Here is a 17,584-nt window from a genome sequence, read left to right on the forward strand (position 1 = left end):
GGCGTCCCTGTCCCCTCTGGTGAAAACTTGCCTCAGGGAAGAAACGGTGCTGGCAATATTGGGTACAACAGTCCCACAGACGAGTCAGTAGTTAAGAGCTTATGTTCTACTAGTGTACGTGTGCAACTTGATTTATATAAAAATAGGTTGTGTTCGGTAGAGCTCCTTTAGGATGCGAAGATCTGCACGACTGCCCCCATTGCACTTAATTTTATTTTGAAATAAACGTTATCACCACCCTCTTCCTATAGGTTTGCTGACATGACAGAAAACACATCCTAAAAAGAAACAACATATGATTAAAAAAAATGTAGATTGTATTTGGAATTGGATTTATATAGCGCTTACTACCCCGACAAGGTGTTGAAGCTCCTTACGGCGAGTAGCACGCTACTCCAAGACCCAAGGTTAGGGGTTAATCTAGTGGTTATTGTTGGTTATAGATGGTAAAATGAAACTCTGTGTTGCATACATTAAGTCTGATGTTAGTATTTGCTGTACAAGGTACTGATATAATCCTTGAAATATTTCTGTTGCTGCAGTAGCTCACCAGTAAGGACACTTGTACTGAGGGACTTCCTTTGTGTCATCAAAGAAGGCTGTTCCGGTTTCAGAGACTTCATCCTTTTCCATAATAATTGAGAAGCGCTGCAGTCTGATGAGCCTCCCTGGAAAACAATTTTAGTTACAATATTTAAGCATTTAGGTTTTAATTAATCAGTGTCTAATTTATATGATATTGTCTTTACAAATTTTGGTAAAGATCTGGGGGCGGTGGGAAAGCTATCTATTAAATGAAAGATCTCCTTCAAGGCTCTAAATTGTCTATTAGGGCAACATTATCAATAGAACTCACAAAGGATGTAATTCCGCCCCCAAAAGTTGTGTCATACAGCTAATACAAATTGTGCTTTGATCTAATGCCACAAACGATATCTACTATGAGGTCATCCAGTGCGCGACATGCAAACATTTCATTGGTTCATATATGCCATGCATCTGTGGGTGGGAACGACTTATGGTGCTTTCCTAATTGAATCAACTACCTGGTGATTGTTTGTATATCCTTTTAAAAACCCAATAAAGAATCAGTTTTAATAATTGCGATAACTGTTTCAGAGTGTAAGAAAATGTAAGTTGGTCAAGAAGGTGAAGGACTGAATAGCATGTCTAGACACCTCCTTCTGTGTTCCCATCTTAACACAGGAAATCTATAAATGTTGAGCAGTAGCACCGGTATATTTCACGAGCATTTTGCTAATAATTACTATACCTTTATAAGAGTTGTAAATAATAATTATTACCATCATCCAATTCGATTAAGCCCTCTACCAAGGAGCCTCAGAAAAGTGAAAGCCTGAGATGGAGTGCAGGCCACAAAAGATAAAGATGCTTAGCACTGAGTGCTTAACACAAACAGCCATATTTCTCCATAATATAACAATAATGATAAGGCTATTTTCAACCAGTGCTGGAGTAGATCCAGGATCAGAAGGATTTGGGTTGCAGAAGTTCTTAGTGTGTGAGGACCCAGATTCCAGCTGTTTTTCGCAAACCCTCCCAAGTGCACCCCGGGGTGACCGGTATACATGCAGTGGTGCCCTCACATATCCAGTGGTGAGTTGCAACACGAGCGCAAGGCGACGGGGTGCTTGCTGCAGTAGAGCACCAGAGGCCTAATGCCTACTTTCACTCCCAGCTAAATACAGCCAGAAATCATGTCCATACCCATCCTCAAAGAAACAAAGTTACGCCCTATGTGTCCCTGTACACTTTAGCAAAGAAATAAGGCGAGATATAATGCATTTTACTTTTCTAAGCTCAGTATGTATGCAACATTTATACGTCTTTGTGCGTAATAACACTATTAGTTATGGACATTGCGGTTATTCTTGTGATTTCCAATATGGGTTTTACGTTTGCGGTTTTATTTGAACCATTCCTGGTTTGTATGACATGTGAGAGCCTAATATTGCAGCAGGAGGGAGAATTGCTGACATGGGCATATGAGCAAGCAATGCATTGTTATTTTGTACAGACAAGGTAGTGGTTGGTACACTGTTTTGGAAAATAGAGACTGAAACTAAAGACAAAATAATTACCACACAGAATTGCTGGAATGGTGGATCTCCATATTCCAATTGCCGCTTCCTTTTTAAATTGTTAGAAAAGGCAGTCATTTCAGGGCTTACATCTTTGCCTCGTTGTCCAAAGCTTTCCAAGGACCTGCCAATGGGAAAAAGATTTCTTCATGAGTAATCAGTAATGTCCGGTAAAATCATTACACACTTACCTTGACATTTATGTACCTTAGGATCACTTAACATTTCTCAACATCTAGAACCCACAGGAAGCCTAGTTTATTGACTTAATGCTGCATACCTATTCAATTGCACTCTTTTCCCTTTGCTATATTTTCTCTCTATTTTTCTATCAACAATCTTCCAGGGTGGGGGCGGGAGGTTTGTTCTGATGTACACCTCCCGTTTACAGGCTCATGCCCGTACCCATTAACCTTTGGCCTCAAACAATGTCTTGGGCCCTCATTACAAGCGGCCTCTTAATTTGGATTTGGGTAGAAATGAGCCATTTCATAATAAGGTATAGGATACCAGTGGCTGAAATTATGTAAATTCATGCACAAATAATGTGGGAACTCCAGTTTCCTAGTGTTATTCTTTATTCCAGATGTCAACTTTGTAATTGCCCTTAAAAGCTGATGTAATGACGCTTAGTATTCTTAGCATATTATTTTATAGACGTACTCATAACAAGCACCTTAGCAGTGACATGTTCTTTAACACCAGCCTCTTTCACCACTGTAATTGTTGTTTAGAAATCCCCTTTACTTGTCTCCTCAAGTGCTAATGGTATGGCAGATGTTCTGACCCCACTTTTGCTTATTTAGTTAAGCACCTCATAATTTGCTAATACTTAATCACTTGCGTAAACTACTCTATCTATTTTGCTTCCCATATACCTATTGTCAAGATTTAACTAAATCAGTGTCAGTCTGTACACAAAATCTAGATCACGGTCTACATTTTACTTTCTTCAGACCAAATCCCCGATGTCAAAGATTTCCTCTCTTTAAACTAGAACAGACAATGTAGGTGAACACTGTAATATTATCTGATCTCCTCACTACCAAGCTGAAAACTTGGACCACTGCAGGATTATGAAACAAAGCTTGTAATTGGATATGTGGAGCTCCTTCCACTCCTTAACATCAACACTTAGGGGCCCATTAGGATGTCGGACAGGTTGCCCCCGCCAGGCTGGCGGTAGCCACCGCCGGCCTGGTGGGGGCAATCCGCCTGACATCCACTCCCAAATGCCCCCCGCCATATTAGTATGGCGGGGGGACCGCGGCGGACGGAAAGACCGTCCACCGCTTTTCCGCCCCGGTCGCCTTGCGGCCGGGGTGGAAAAGGATTAATATGGTGGCGGTGTCAAATAGACACCACCAGCCATATTATGATGGGCCAATTCAGATGCCTTTCCGTGGCGGCAATGCCGCCACAGAAAGGCATGCGGTCTTCACTCTGGGGGCCCTCTGTGGGCCCCCAGAGTGAAGGAGGGGTTGGGGGGTGCCCACGGGGAGTACCTGTGGTACCCCCCAGCATTTGCATAAACAAAGCGGCAGGCACCGCGCGGTGCCTGCCGCTTTGTTTATGCAAATGCACGCATACATTTTTAACATTGTGGCGGGCGGTGCGCCCACAATGTTAAAAATGGGGGATGCGCCCGCCACTGTGGCGGGCGCATCCTAATGCACACATCGGGACCCCCACCATTAAGGCGGGCGGTCACGTTTTCCGTAAGGGTGGCGGGCGGGCATTGCCCGGACGCCATCCTAATGGGGGCCTTAGTCTCCAGAACACATCTAAGATTTCACAAACTTCAATACTAGTTCATTTTAGATCTCATTCAATTCACACACCAAACAATAAGAACAAATAGGAAAATATACTCTAAATCTAGAAAAAAAGATGTAATCATTACTGCCTGTGGGCAGACTAGCTCACCATAGGAAGGCTAGAAAGTATTAAATATCCATTTGTACTAATAAGAAAACCTTCCAGGAACAACTTATTTCAACCACTTCAGATGACATACAGAAACAGCCTGTGGTCCTTTAAGAACTCTGTACTTTATTCAATCCCACAAAATTTGCATGATTACTTCCTTGTTCCTTGGCAATGGGTTGGCTATGTTGTTTGTCTAATTGGTTGATATTATACAACAAGGCATAGCTCCGTCACAACCAGCTCTTCCTACTATTGTGACAAGAATTGTACAGCTGTTAATTTCACACACTGCTCAAACATGTTATCTTTAAACCAATGACATACTTTTCTTCATTTACCTCTTGGGAAATAGTCAATGTTCCAAATCAACCTCTATCTACTAGTGTTCACAGGAGCAGAAAGTGTCAATCCTAAAAGGTTTGCCCACAACATCTCTGTTAGGTTCCTTTGAGTTGCATAGATGATTCTCAAACTTGCTGCTTTTTGACAAATTCATGGAAGGGGGTGTAACCAAACAAGTGCAAGCTTTCTCTGACCACTCCCATCTCCTGCATTCCTATAAATCAGGTTTCTGCCCAAGCAGAACAATGGAATCAGTACAACTATAAAAAGTGAGTGCCCAATAATGTGCAGCATGCGTCAGGCATGTTAGCATTGTGAACTTATATGTGTCACCATCTTTTGATACCATCTTTATATGTGTATAGTAAATGTATATGTATGTATATAGTAAATGTATATGTGTGTATATGTTTACAGGATATTGCTTATTGGCAGTTTCCATCGGAAACTTTTTTTGTTTTGCCAATAACTTTTGCACCGTTTGATGAATTCAACAAGTGGGGGCTGAGAAAAAGGGGGCGGGAGTGGTGCCAAACGCTTTTTCCTCATGCAATTTCTGATAGGGATTTTAGACACGACTATGGCCCGAACCCACTGAGCGGAATTACACCAAATTCGCAGAAAGTGAAATCTTGGTCCAGAAAGAGTGCTTTTTATAATTTGCTGTAAATCTGTTCAGTAGTGTTGGAGTTAATAAGGAAAAAAGATTTATGTATTTCTAGATAAGCAGATCCACGCGTCAACAGCAATGCCGTGATTGGCTGGCTGCAAACTGAGAGGAAAGTTGGAGCTGCCATTTTGTGCATCGGGACTCAGTTCCTGTGTAAGAAAAATTCAACTTAAAACTGATAGAATGGGTCTGGTTAGAGGTATCCCATTCCTAACCACATGGGACGGATGGAAGGGTCTGTGAGTGACCCCCATAGGGAAGAAATTGGGCAAACGTATTATTTGGGGGGCGTGCGAGGATCCGTGGATCCACCGCTGTGCCCCCGGGTGAATCTGCGGCAGTTTCCGTGGATCCAGACCTGAATAAAAACATACACCCATTCACAAACCCACTCACACACTCTCTCACACCCCCACACAACCACTCACACACCCATACAGTCTCTCAAACACCGATACAGCCACTGATAATATCCACTCAGACCCACAGAAGCACTCATACACCCACACACAGACTTACTCACACAGCCACTCACACACACACCCACTCACACATCACTACACCCACTCACACATCCATACGGTCACTGATACATCCACTCAGAGATAGAGAACCACTCACAGGCCCACACAACCACTCACACACACTTAAACATCCATACACCCACTCACACACCCATACAGTCACTCACACACACCCCCATACTGTTACTGATACATCCACTCAGAGTATAACTCACACACTCTCAAACCTTCATGGACTCTCATGCACTCACTCACACACCCATGCCCTACCGCCCTATGTGACTCCATAAGTACACAGATCCAGACTCAATTAAAAAACACCCACTCACACACACTCACACATCCCCACACAATTACTCAAACACACTCACACACCCTGCCACACACTCATACCATCACTGATACATCCACTCACAGACCCAGAGAACTACTCACACACCCACTCACAGATCCATATATGCACTCACAATCCAATTCACACGCTCATACAGCCACTGAGACACCAATTCACAGACTCACACACCCACTTACATACCAATTGACACACCCATACATCAAAAGTACTGACACACCATCTTACGCCCCCACACAGCCACTCTCACGCCGTGACACACCCACATAGCCACTAACACACACACTCACACACCCACAGTTACTTACACATCTACTTACACACCTACACACAGGCAGTGATACAGTTATATGAATTGCAATAGGATATGTCAGTATTAAATGTGTTGTTGTTTTGTATTGAATGTGTGCTTTTGGCTGGGAATGGATACGCGGATCAGTTGTGGATCCACATGTAACATAGCCAGCAGACCCCTTATTTGGTTGAGGATCTGCAGCGGATCCCTGAATCAGAGTGAGAATTTAGAAAAAAGAATTTGAAAACTAACAGAACCAGTAGTTTGGAAAAGGGTTGGTTCTGAAAACAGCATTTGTGCTTATGGTGCATAGAGGATAACTACACATACAACAGGATGCAGTTGGTTACGTTTTTGAGGAACAGCCTGTTGCCTGTGCCTGTGAAATGGACTAAGTATTTTCAATATATTCCGTCCATGTCAAAGCGTAAATTGTTATGGTATATAGAACCCATGCTGTGGTCCGGGAGAAATGTAGAAACCACTTTATTGACATGTTTCCTGGTTTTCTATATCTGCGGACAAAATTGGAATGACCACTGCCACTTGTGTCTTTGGCAAATATTTGAAGAACACCAAGGAAGTATGTGGGTGAAAAAAGTGTCATTAGTTTAACAAATGTATCCTTTATTAGGATTTCCAGCCCTACCCAGTAATTTTGCCTAGGTCATTGCCACCACAGTGCACAATCATAAGGCCTGGATGTTGGCAATCCGCAATGCGTTCAACCAAAGGCAGCAATTGATGCCACTTTAGCCCTCTCTGGCCAACCAAAGTCATGTCTACATTAGGTAAACCTAAGTCCCCTACTAGTAAAATTATTCTTCATCCTGGAGAAAGTTGTGAGCAGGAGATGTGTCTGTGAGCCATTGTCTAGAGAAAACTCTTAGTGAACAGTTGAATTTATTTCAATTTACTACTACAGTCATTCATCACAAAACAGAGTTGTCTACATTAAATTTAAATATGTAGATTTATATAGCGTAGCTTATCACCCATGAGGGAATCCGGCCCTGTCCATGGGCATAGGGAGATTACGTGATTTGCCCAGAATGTTGAGCTGAAGCCAAGACTCAAACCCGGATTCGGGCCCCCGAGTCAACAGCTCTGGATGTCTCACTTCGTCCTCTCCCTCAAAGGAAACTGGTCAGTATGTCATAAAACAGAACTATGCTAAGCCATCACTGTGGAGTCAAGTATCAATGAACATATTTAACTGTCACAAAGCACTACCATACACATACATCAGCAAGGGACATGTGTCACTCTAGAGGCTAGTTTACTGATAAATAGTACACCCACTGTAAAAATGGGATTATTGATCAGATGCATTCGTATAAAATAATCTTGTGATTTGGGGATTATTTGACCATTCCATTCTAAAATTACTTGTGAGAAAGCAGGCTTGACTGCAGAAATGTTAACAGTGTTTTTGTTGAAGATTAAAGAAACATGATTGAAATTCTATACATTGGGGTGCGCGTGACATGTGTGGATATAGGCAGATGTTGTTGTGTACCATAACTATTTATACATATATAATGATGAGGAAAGGAGGATTTAAATTTATTTTTAAATTATTATAAATATTAATTTAAGTAATATATTCAATAAATATTTTTTATTTAAAAATTGTATATTAATTTAACAAATTAGTGTATTAAAAAGGTTGATATTCGTTATAAGTATAGATTAATAAAATGTTTTAAATACATTTATAAAAGACAGTAAAAATACAGGTATTTTATATTTTATATTTAAGGTTTGTTTTTGTGGGTGGTAAGGGTAGGGTTCAAAGATGGGTAGGGTAGTGCATGAGGGAGTAAGGGTTTTTTAGGCTTCAGGGGTGAGTAGTGTACAGGGGTAGTAAAGGGTTTTTAGGGATCAGGACGTTTTTAGGGTTTAAGGATGGATAGAATGTAGGGATAGTAAGGCTTTTTGAGGTTCAGGGGTGGATAGTGTATTGTAGTAATAAGGGGGCTTATGGTTCAGGGGTAGTCATGTATATGGGTAGTAAGGGGTTTTAGGGTTCCGTGATGGGTAGTGTATAAGACCAGTTTTGGTTTCTTATGCTTCAGTGATTCGAGGATGGGTAGTTAATACAGGTAGTAGGGGGTTCAGGGGTAGGTAGTCAATTTGTTAAGAAAGGGTTTTTTAGGTTTCGTGGGTGGGTAGTGTATAGGGGTTCTAAGAGGTTTGAAGGGTTCATGGGTGGGTAGTGTATGGGGACAGAACAGACTTATGGTTCGGGGATATGATTATAATGATAAAATGTTTAAAAAGAGAACTCTAGTTAAATATAATACAAAGTATTTCTCAGTAATAATAAATCATATTTAACATTAAATTAATTCTAGTTTAATATTTATTAACTGTAATCAAATATATAACTGAATATATATACACATAAGTGCATACATATATGTAAAATATAAATATGTATATTTATGCACATATACATGTATACATATATAACATACATTTGTAGATATGGTTATGTGTACATATATATGCATGTATATTTATATATATATACATATATATATATATATATATATAATTATATATTTATGTGCATGTATATGTGCGTGCGTGTATTGGTGAAGATGTATACTTATCAACGCACCTACAAAGTAAAGGCGCCCCCTGCGTAAAGTACTGTTAAGTAAAGATCTGCGATGTAAAAACTCATGTGATGTGATAACTGTGATGTAATGACCACCGAGGTGAAATATTGCGAGGTAATACTACAATACATAGGGTATAACAAGTGGAATATGTTCCTGTAATTCCATCTTGGTGTTCTGGAGACATTTATAAACCACTCTACCTCTCCCCTTATGATGACTCCAGAATACTTGATGGCCATGTAGGACTATATACTTATACCGATATGAAAAATATCCTAATCTTTCTAAACGTTCATGCCTCTTCAAACAAGCAGCAATGCATTTTATATCACCTAAGTTCCCTTCACTACATCAAACATTATAGGCGAGTAAATTGTATATATATTTTTTACCCCTACTAGCACTGTAAGCGAAATGGTCTTTTTAACAAAGGAAAGATTCTTACCTCTGTTTGAATAATGACATGTGTGCCGGCATCGGTGGTCCTGATGGCGAGTTATTTAATGGTCCACCATACTGATCCATCATCCGCCATTTTGGAGGCATGCAGTGTGCTGGGATATCAGGCGGCCATTGTGCCTTGGACTGTCCACCCGCTGAAGACATTGGGTTCCTGTCTAGTGCGCAGTAAGGTGACAGCGCTGATTTTGTTTCACTGTTAAAACGTAGCGGTGGCCCAGGATCGATACAGGGGCTTGCACTCGCCTTTTGCATCTGCTGGCAATATCTGTCCGGCATGTAACGATTCTGTGGTCGAGGAGCACTGGGCTGGAAGAAGGCAGCCACACTCCTGATGCTCTGAGGGTTGCTCTGTCCCTTCTCAGGATGCTCCTCTTGACAAATGGGGTTCAGCTGGAAGTCCTCTCCATCCATAGGAATGTAGGGGGCCAGAGTTTCCAGATCAAGTTCATTAAATTCAGCCTGCATGAAAAGGGACATAAAAGGTCAATGGATAAGGTTGGTATTTGTGAGGCCTACCTCATTCTGTGCTTTCAGAGTGAGACTTCTGGGAAAACTCTCGAGCCTTTTCATTTAAAAAGATATATTGAAATTAGTGTTTTTAAAGAAGTAAAGTGAAAACAGCAGCAAAACAATAATGCTAAAATGGTACTGGGATAAAAAAGAACGGTACAAGAGTGCATGTTTAATGCAAAGATGCAACTGGCAAAACTGAGAAACATGATTTTGCACCATTACTCATCACTAACTTAGAAGAATAGCTCTGAATAAAATTATCTTAATCGCTTGCATGTGAAAAGCCAAGAATACAGATTGCACTACTGCATTTCCAAAATTAAAAATGGTTAAAAATAAAAGTATTCTATTTCAGTTTGAACAACAGTTCATAAAAGGTTTCCTTCAAACGCCGATTCCTTAAGATGCACAGAAACCCGTCAAACTAATATGATATGTTCTTTCACAAAGCAGGAGCACTGCAACCGTGGGAAGAGATGAAGGTGTAGGGAGCAGGAATATGTCCAAAAAAAACCCTATCAAATATTTTTTCTTCCCCTTTGGTACCTTAAAACTGGGCTGTATAGTTATTCGAGCAAACTCAGACAAATAATGCCGCCATATTTGTGTCTTGATTGCATCTTAAATGTGTCTCTGGTTGTAGTTTTTTAATTTCTCCATCTTATGCATACTCCTTAGGCTTTCCCTACTTTCTCGCCCGTCTCTTAGTTGTACGCTAATTGTTTAAAGGAGGCACACACTTTTTTCAGAAATAAAATATGATTTTCCTGATAATGAATGTTGTAACTGCTCTACCAGTCAAAATTATTTATATCTTTGGACTTTTGTACAAGCATTTTTTAGATTTTGCCTACTATAAGGTAATGCGATGTATGTTGCGAGACATAGTGCAGACTTACCAAGAACATACAGGGACTTGGAGCCACCCATTGCTTACCATTAGTTGGCTTTCTTGTTCCTTCCACTTTCCTGCTTCTTATTCATTTTCCAGTTTGTCACTCTTGTGTTTGTTGCTCCAATGGAGAATTGCCTCTTTACCACCAATTTTAATTTCTTGGCTGCTATGCTTCAATGCTTGCTTTTCAAGCACTACTTTTCTCTTTTCTGTTAATCACTTCATGGCAGTGCATGTTTTTAGGGCTGTCTCGCTCGTGTACTTTTCTCCCGGCACTCATGTTGCTCTCTGTTGTCAGTGAGCTTCACCCTGCCCCCTCCATGTTGCACTCTCTCTTGTGTCTTCCCCTGTTGCTTTCTCACCCGTGGACTTTCTTCCCTACTCGCACAAAGTTGCTCTCACCCGGTGCTTTTATATCCCACCCTCCATGTTACTACTTCCACCGGCGCCTCCTTTCGCCAATTGTTTCATTACTTGCTTGCCCGTTGCTTCATCTCTGCAGTTGCTTCTGACCATCTGTTGCTTTCCCTACGCTCTTTAAAAAAAACTTTCACACCTTCTTTTTCATTTTAGTTACCTATCCAGCTCTGTTCTGTAACTAAGCAGAGCAAGCATACCCAAAGCCAGTGGGTCTTGCCTATATTGAGCTATATTGGCTTTGCCAATGTTTTTTTTGTGATGTTGTACAGTGTGGTATTGTATGGTATGATTCACATTGTGTTTTCTTTTTAGTTACTGATCCAACTTGGTTGGTATGGTATATGGTATGGTATGTCCTGTTATTGTATAGTATGGGGTGGTATTGTATAGCCTAACTTTTAATGATATGGTCTGTCAATGTATAGTATGGGGTGGCCTATTATTGTTTAGTGTACTATTGTGTGGTATGGCATGCACTGTCTCAGCTGAGACCTAAAAAAAACGCCTGCGTCCATTTGTAGGTGTGTGCAAGTATGGTATGCACCTGCAAAATGATGCAGATGGCTTGATCAAAGATTTTTATATTAACCATTGGCAAAGTTAATAGATGAATGAATGAGGTAGTCTTATAATGTGCGTGTTACCCGAGGGTGTCTTAGCGCTAAGCAGATCCAGACCGAGGAAAAGTTACCACAGGTTTAGAGAGAACTCGAACCAGGGTAATCCGGCTACTTAAAGTGGAAACCGCCAAGTCTTAAGCTGCTTTCTAAATAGCTGCAGTGCTGGCTGTTCCACTTTGATGACACTACACTTCCTTTTCCAGGGTTTGAATGCAGTCCAGGAAATAAAAGACAGTCTAAGGAAGCCAAATAGTACATTTTTTCTTTGAAAAACGATAAATGGATATATTTTTTGTTAGGCGATTCGACATCCTGTAAAACATTAATAGTTGTGCAAGGCATACTTCATAAAAAAAAATGCGTATTGACCTTCTATACTGCACTCTTTCATAGTTAAGATTGTCAATCTTGAATCCATTTTATGTATTTTTTTCCCAATTCTTTGGGCATCAATAATACCTTCTTGAAAATAATGATCTTCAATTCAGTTGTATGGATTCACTACTGCAGGAGCACACGCAGCATAAAATAGTCTTTTACGAGAGAGAGAGAGAGGAAAATGAGACATAAGAAAGGGTTACAGTTTTATAGAATGGAATGCCCAGGCAAGCTGAAAAGTTGGTTTATTTTAACGAACCCTGGCTTATAATAAATAGGGACCGTTTAAACCAATAGGTAAAGACGGGGAAGACATTACATATGGTATCAACAAGGCAGAACCTCATCACAGGCGGTTCAGCTGAGAGAAGCAAGCATAGCACAAGCAAAAGGTGGAATGCGCGATCCAAATGAATGGCGGAGGTTCAACAGCACACTTATAATAGAAGAATACCGGCCCAATGCATTCTTTGTTAGTGAAGAAGGGTTTTGACAAGTGATTAATTTGATGATTTAATTTCCTCTGGGAGTTTAGAGTATGTTTGAGTACCTTATACACATCTTACGTTAAGCAGTGCATTCTGGGTTGGAGAGATGGATGGAAATTTTACCCATATAAAAGCAGAATCATAGTAAAGGTTTCAGCTATAAGTAAACGCGCTGGTGATATAGGGTCAAGGAGCAGCCAATTGTGCAGGCTATCTAGGTGACCTTCGTACACAATAACCATGGGGAGGTAACCATGGGGACAGAGGATTTGACTTGGGTTATGCACCAGGCGTGCTGCCAGAATCCAATGCATCAAAACTCAGGTGCTTTTGACTTTCGAAAGGGTGGCAATGATGCCAGCATTTCAAAATGACACATGGCTAAAGATTATAGATGGTCAATTCATGCACCTTCAAGAGGATGCAACAGAGTGAAAGTAGCCATTGTGCCCTCAGTCGAGGCCTGTCAAACTCTTGAGTTATTAAACGTAACAACCCTGAAATGGTAGAAAATGAATCACTATACACATTGAAAAAACTTGCAGTTTTCTATGAGTAAACAACAAATGGATGCCAGTCAAAATCTTGAGTTATTAAACATAACAACCCTGAAATGGTAGAAAAATAATTACTATACACATTGGAAGAACTTGCAGTTTTCTATGAGTAAACCACAAATGCTTGCTGCTTTATTATCCCCTGAAAAAAAATTCAACACAATGTGGTGACACACGGATAGTACAGCGTCCTCATCCTCCATGGCAGCACACTGCACCCTTATGACAAATTCTTTCTTTTATCAGCACTGTATGAGGCCTATCAAACATATGGCCCATGAGTTCCCTGTTTTAGCACAATTCTGCTCATTCAAATCTTTTCCTTTTCTGTCGCCTAATTCACATTATAGCAACCAAGGTTTTTCTATGCAAGACACCTGCATTGAGAAACAAAGAGCATCGAACTGTTCTATTGTCAATATCTCTGTGATCAACGAAAACCATATTCCCAGCTGATAAGCTAAGCTTCTGTGATCTCTCGAGCTCACCTTAGTGGTGTTACACTGGCACTTTGGATCAGTTTCCATAGCGAACAGCTTCTCGATAAGCTCGACCTTAAGATCTTCCTCTAAGGCTGTGTAATAATCTGCTGGACTGCTTGGCTAGAAGTGAAAACACAAACAACAAAACAAGGCTGGACTTTAGAGCTACCCAAATGAGTCAATATGCTTCTTTAGGAATAACAACCACAATATGATTATTAAGACTGCACCCTCAGAAATATAAGAGCGAAACAGAGGATATGCAAGGAACACAATCTAGATGATGAATAGTGCCAAACAAAATACTTCTAGACATGCCTTCTGGAACAAGAACTCCAACCAGACTCTTTGAGACAGAGACAGCATAGCTTTACAAATACATTGTTATGCAGATATTAGTCAAATCCAGCCTCAGAGAAAATGTGGTGTTAAACAGTGTTATACGGCATTATATCAAACATGCGGCATGATGACCAAAAGTCAAAGGTTTCTACAAAACATAATATTAGGTAGGTAGGCTTTATTCAAATATGCCTCAATGCATGCATTGCCGCATGTACTATCTTGTCAAAGAGGAAGTGCACAGAAACCTTTCTCCAACTGGCTGTCATTTTCTTGATCCAATAATATTTGTATTTTTGCTTTTTTAGCATATGATTTAGACTCACAAAAGAGTGCCTCTGTACAGAGTATGTTGTAGGAAACGAAAGCAGAGAAACACTTAACATATGTAAATCAGAACAGCAAATTCACCAAGGTTTAAACAAAGTTATAGAGAAGCACACTTGTCCCAGGAAAGGCATGACAGCATGGACCTGAAAACTCATTCGTAACCCCAAGTCTTGGACAGGAGGAAATGTCTCGATAACGGCCTGTGAAAGAAATGTCTACTGAATCTCGCTTGAAGATGGAGAAAGAAGAGTGCTGACAAAGCTCAGTTGGAGCAGACGCCAAGATTATCAGAAAGGATAGTTTAAAGTTTCTGGTTAAGATACACAAAGCAACATTTTATGCAATGTTTTGATATAATTGCCCCAAATTCGTGATTATCTTGAGTTTCAAAAGCTGTAGGGTTAGTGGGCTGGCAAGGCTTGTTTTCTTTAACAAGAGTTCTTTAAACTATTTCTAAAGTATTCCTAACTTGAACCTATGCATTGACAGACAAAAAGGACAAAGTTCTAATCTAAGTCTTTTACCTAATCACTAAATGTCACTAAACTACAACATGCCTACTTTCTACACTTTCCTTTCCAGGTTGACCACAAAAAATTGCAGCCAAAAGGAAGATGTTAGCGCTCACAATCAGCTATAACACTCACGTCAAATAACACTTCCCAAAGCAAACAAAATAAAAATAGGTGAAAAACAGGTACTTTATGAATAGGGCTCCGTTTTTATAGTCTTTATTTTTTTAACATTTCCCTCTGTTTTTATCCATATTTATTTTTTGGCGATCTTATTGGTATTTATCCATATTTATTTGGCGTTTTGAGAATAAATAGAGCTGTAAAATGGTATATTTCCACGTTTATTTAACTCTTGTATTTGCACTCATACATGAATGCCTTCACGTTTTAGCAAATTACGAAGCCACGTATAACGAAACACTAAACTCAAAGGTACATAATAGCGTTATACTACAAATATATCTTAACATATGCCTGTATTTTTTTAAATCACTTTCATTTTTTTTTTTTACTCTCCATGCTGTCTATCTTCTCAGCTTATGCCTGGAATTCATGAAATACAGCATGGACAGTCTCTCACCAGAAGCATCATTTTCAGTATTTTCCCGCTTTTAAAAATAAATACAGTCAGGAAACACATTGTTTTTTGTCTGTATTTATCTGTAAAAATCAGAAAAAACGGGAAACCGGAACCCTTATTTATAAATCATTCACCAAAGAATAAATATATCATTGGTTTCATTTATATTAAATAGATCATGCACTATCACCAGTTAATACTTAAATATATACATGAATTAATTACCTTAACATACCTGTGTGTTTCTCAAAATGCATTTGGTAATATTGCTGTGTGCTCTAATATTTCTTGGGGCTCTGTAGGCTTTTGGTGACCCTGTATTTAGCATCAAGGAGCTATAACGTACAAGGGTTGAGCATTTTTTGTCTATAAAACTGTTAATACAACATCCACATCTGATGCTGATCTACACCCATTCTACCAGCACGGTGGTGCTCGCCTCAGAACAGTTTCAAAATAATGGTTTGTTTTGTGTTCTACAGAGATATTTTAAAATTTGTCTCTGAACATATTCAACCAATCAAAGCTGAAGCTGTGAGCTATTAAGAAAAGCTGGGTAGAATACATTCAAAAGGGTAAAAGGGCTAAAATCTTCTAGAGGGTTTTGAGATACTACAGTGAGAAAGAACAAGCTGTACACCACTGACCTAAGCAACATGTTCTGGACATGAAAGGGCTTTTCCGCACTGGCGTCACTCAACCACTGCTTCCTGGAAACAGATAGTCTTACTGAGATCTCGAGGATAGAGGTCAATGTTGTAAGCTGTTTGCTAAGGAATGTGTCTAATTAGAGTACTGCTTGAGTGGCGGCTCCTACTAACTGTGCAACCTCCATCAATTTTGACAAATGAATGCATCAAAGGTGTGGCCATAACCAAATACTTTTTGTGATGGCAAAATTAGTGATTTAGGCTACCCCTTCTGAAAGGAAATTTATTTTGTATCTCACAAGCCCATGATTTTAATTCCCCAAAGTCCAATAAGATAAATTCACTGCAGCACAGTTTGGTTGACTAGAATGTCTGCATACTGGTATTAGTTAATTATCCACCCTATTGTTCTTTGTTCATTGTATATATGTTAAATGATTTGCCTGGCACATAGACAGCTCTATAAATAGCTGGTCAGCTCCCATTTCCCACAGTACCTTTTGTAACAATATTTTCTGAATTTATCATATAATACTTCCACCTGGTTGATTTTCTATGACCATATACATTTCCTAGTTATCTGTGTAAAACTCCTATGATGCTCTCTGGGTCTGATTAGCACTTAAGAACAAGTCTAATTAAATAAGCAGAAATGGCACAGTAGTGAGGGCTAACGTTTGAGGAAAATAGGTGAAAATTGTCTGAAAGACATTAAATGAAAAGCGGTCAAAAACATTCTGCGGCCACCCAGAAGTGCAGATTTTGTAATACAAAGTAATTTATTGTAAGGTTCTAGAGGCAGAGTAATGGTCTATTTAACAATTAGTTGCAGATGCATTATTTGTGTATTGGAAATAAATATTTTTTTTCATAGTGTAAGAAGTATATGTTTATGGTTTAAAGCTTTGAGTACCAACCTGGAACACATGCTACAGGGGTCAACTCAAAGTCTTAATGAACAGATCCTTTGGTTAACCCATTAGTACTACTGAAGACCTAAAAGGTTACCCGTGTGACCAGACCAAAAGGCTGGGATACACTGTGATTAGGATGTGGCCTCATGGACCACACATAAAAGTACACTCAGGCCATTTATAATATATTTGTGAATAGGCCAGTGCCATTGACTATGAGCGAGTTGGAACATTTACATAGCACTCTTTAGAAATGTAATTTCCCCTTGGAGCTCTCACGCCCACTGCGAAACTCTACAAATCCACACCAAGAATTTTCCCTGAATTCTAGTGCCAGACAAGTGTCTACTGCTTGTGCAGTGATCACCAAAAAAGAAGAAAGCGCCATGGATGCTTTGAAGGTGTAACATTTAACTAAGTGATATCTGTTATACACAAAAACGAGTAGTATAATTCAAAAGGGTTTATGAGACAGGATATTTCTAACCTGTTGGTGCACTCTGACTGCAAGTACCCACGGTTTACATGGACTTTGAAGGACAACCACACCTATAGACACTGGTAAGGTCGTGTCATTTCCTCTACTGCTATTCT

The 17,584-nt window shown here is 39.8% G+C and overlaps 1 protein-coding gene across 2 annotated transcripts in view; it reads right to left on the minus strand.

Moving 5' to 3' along the window:
* EPAS1 (endothelial PAS domain protein 1) overlaps window positions 1-17,584 on the minus strand; it is a 349,065-nt gene that overhangs the window by 11,614 nt on the left and 319,867 nt on the right. Inside the window, exons 11-14 of one of the 2 annotated variants that reach the window (XM_078649670.1) lie at window positions 13,666-13,779; window positions 9,290-9,765; window positions 2,103-2,226; window positions 551-668 (exon numbers count right to left, since the gene is read on the minus strand). In XM_078649670.1, coding sequence (XP_078505796.1) covers window positions 551-668; window positions 2,103-2,226; window positions 9,290-9,765; window positions 13,666-13,779 — 832 coding nt within the window. The remainder of the gene's footprint in view (window positions 1-550; window positions 669-2,102; window positions 2,227-9,289; window positions 9,766-13,665; window positions 13,780-17,584) is intronic. The other variant, XM_078649671.1, reaches the window with a different exon arrangement.

The sequence above is a fragment of the Lissotriton helveticus genome, chromosome 6, assembly GCF_964261635.1.
Source record: "Lissotriton helveticus chromosome 6, aLisHel1.1, whole genome shotgun sequence".
Lineage (NCBI taxonomy): Eukaryota > Metazoa > Chordata > Amphibia > Caudata > Salamandridae > Lissotriton > Lissotriton helveticus.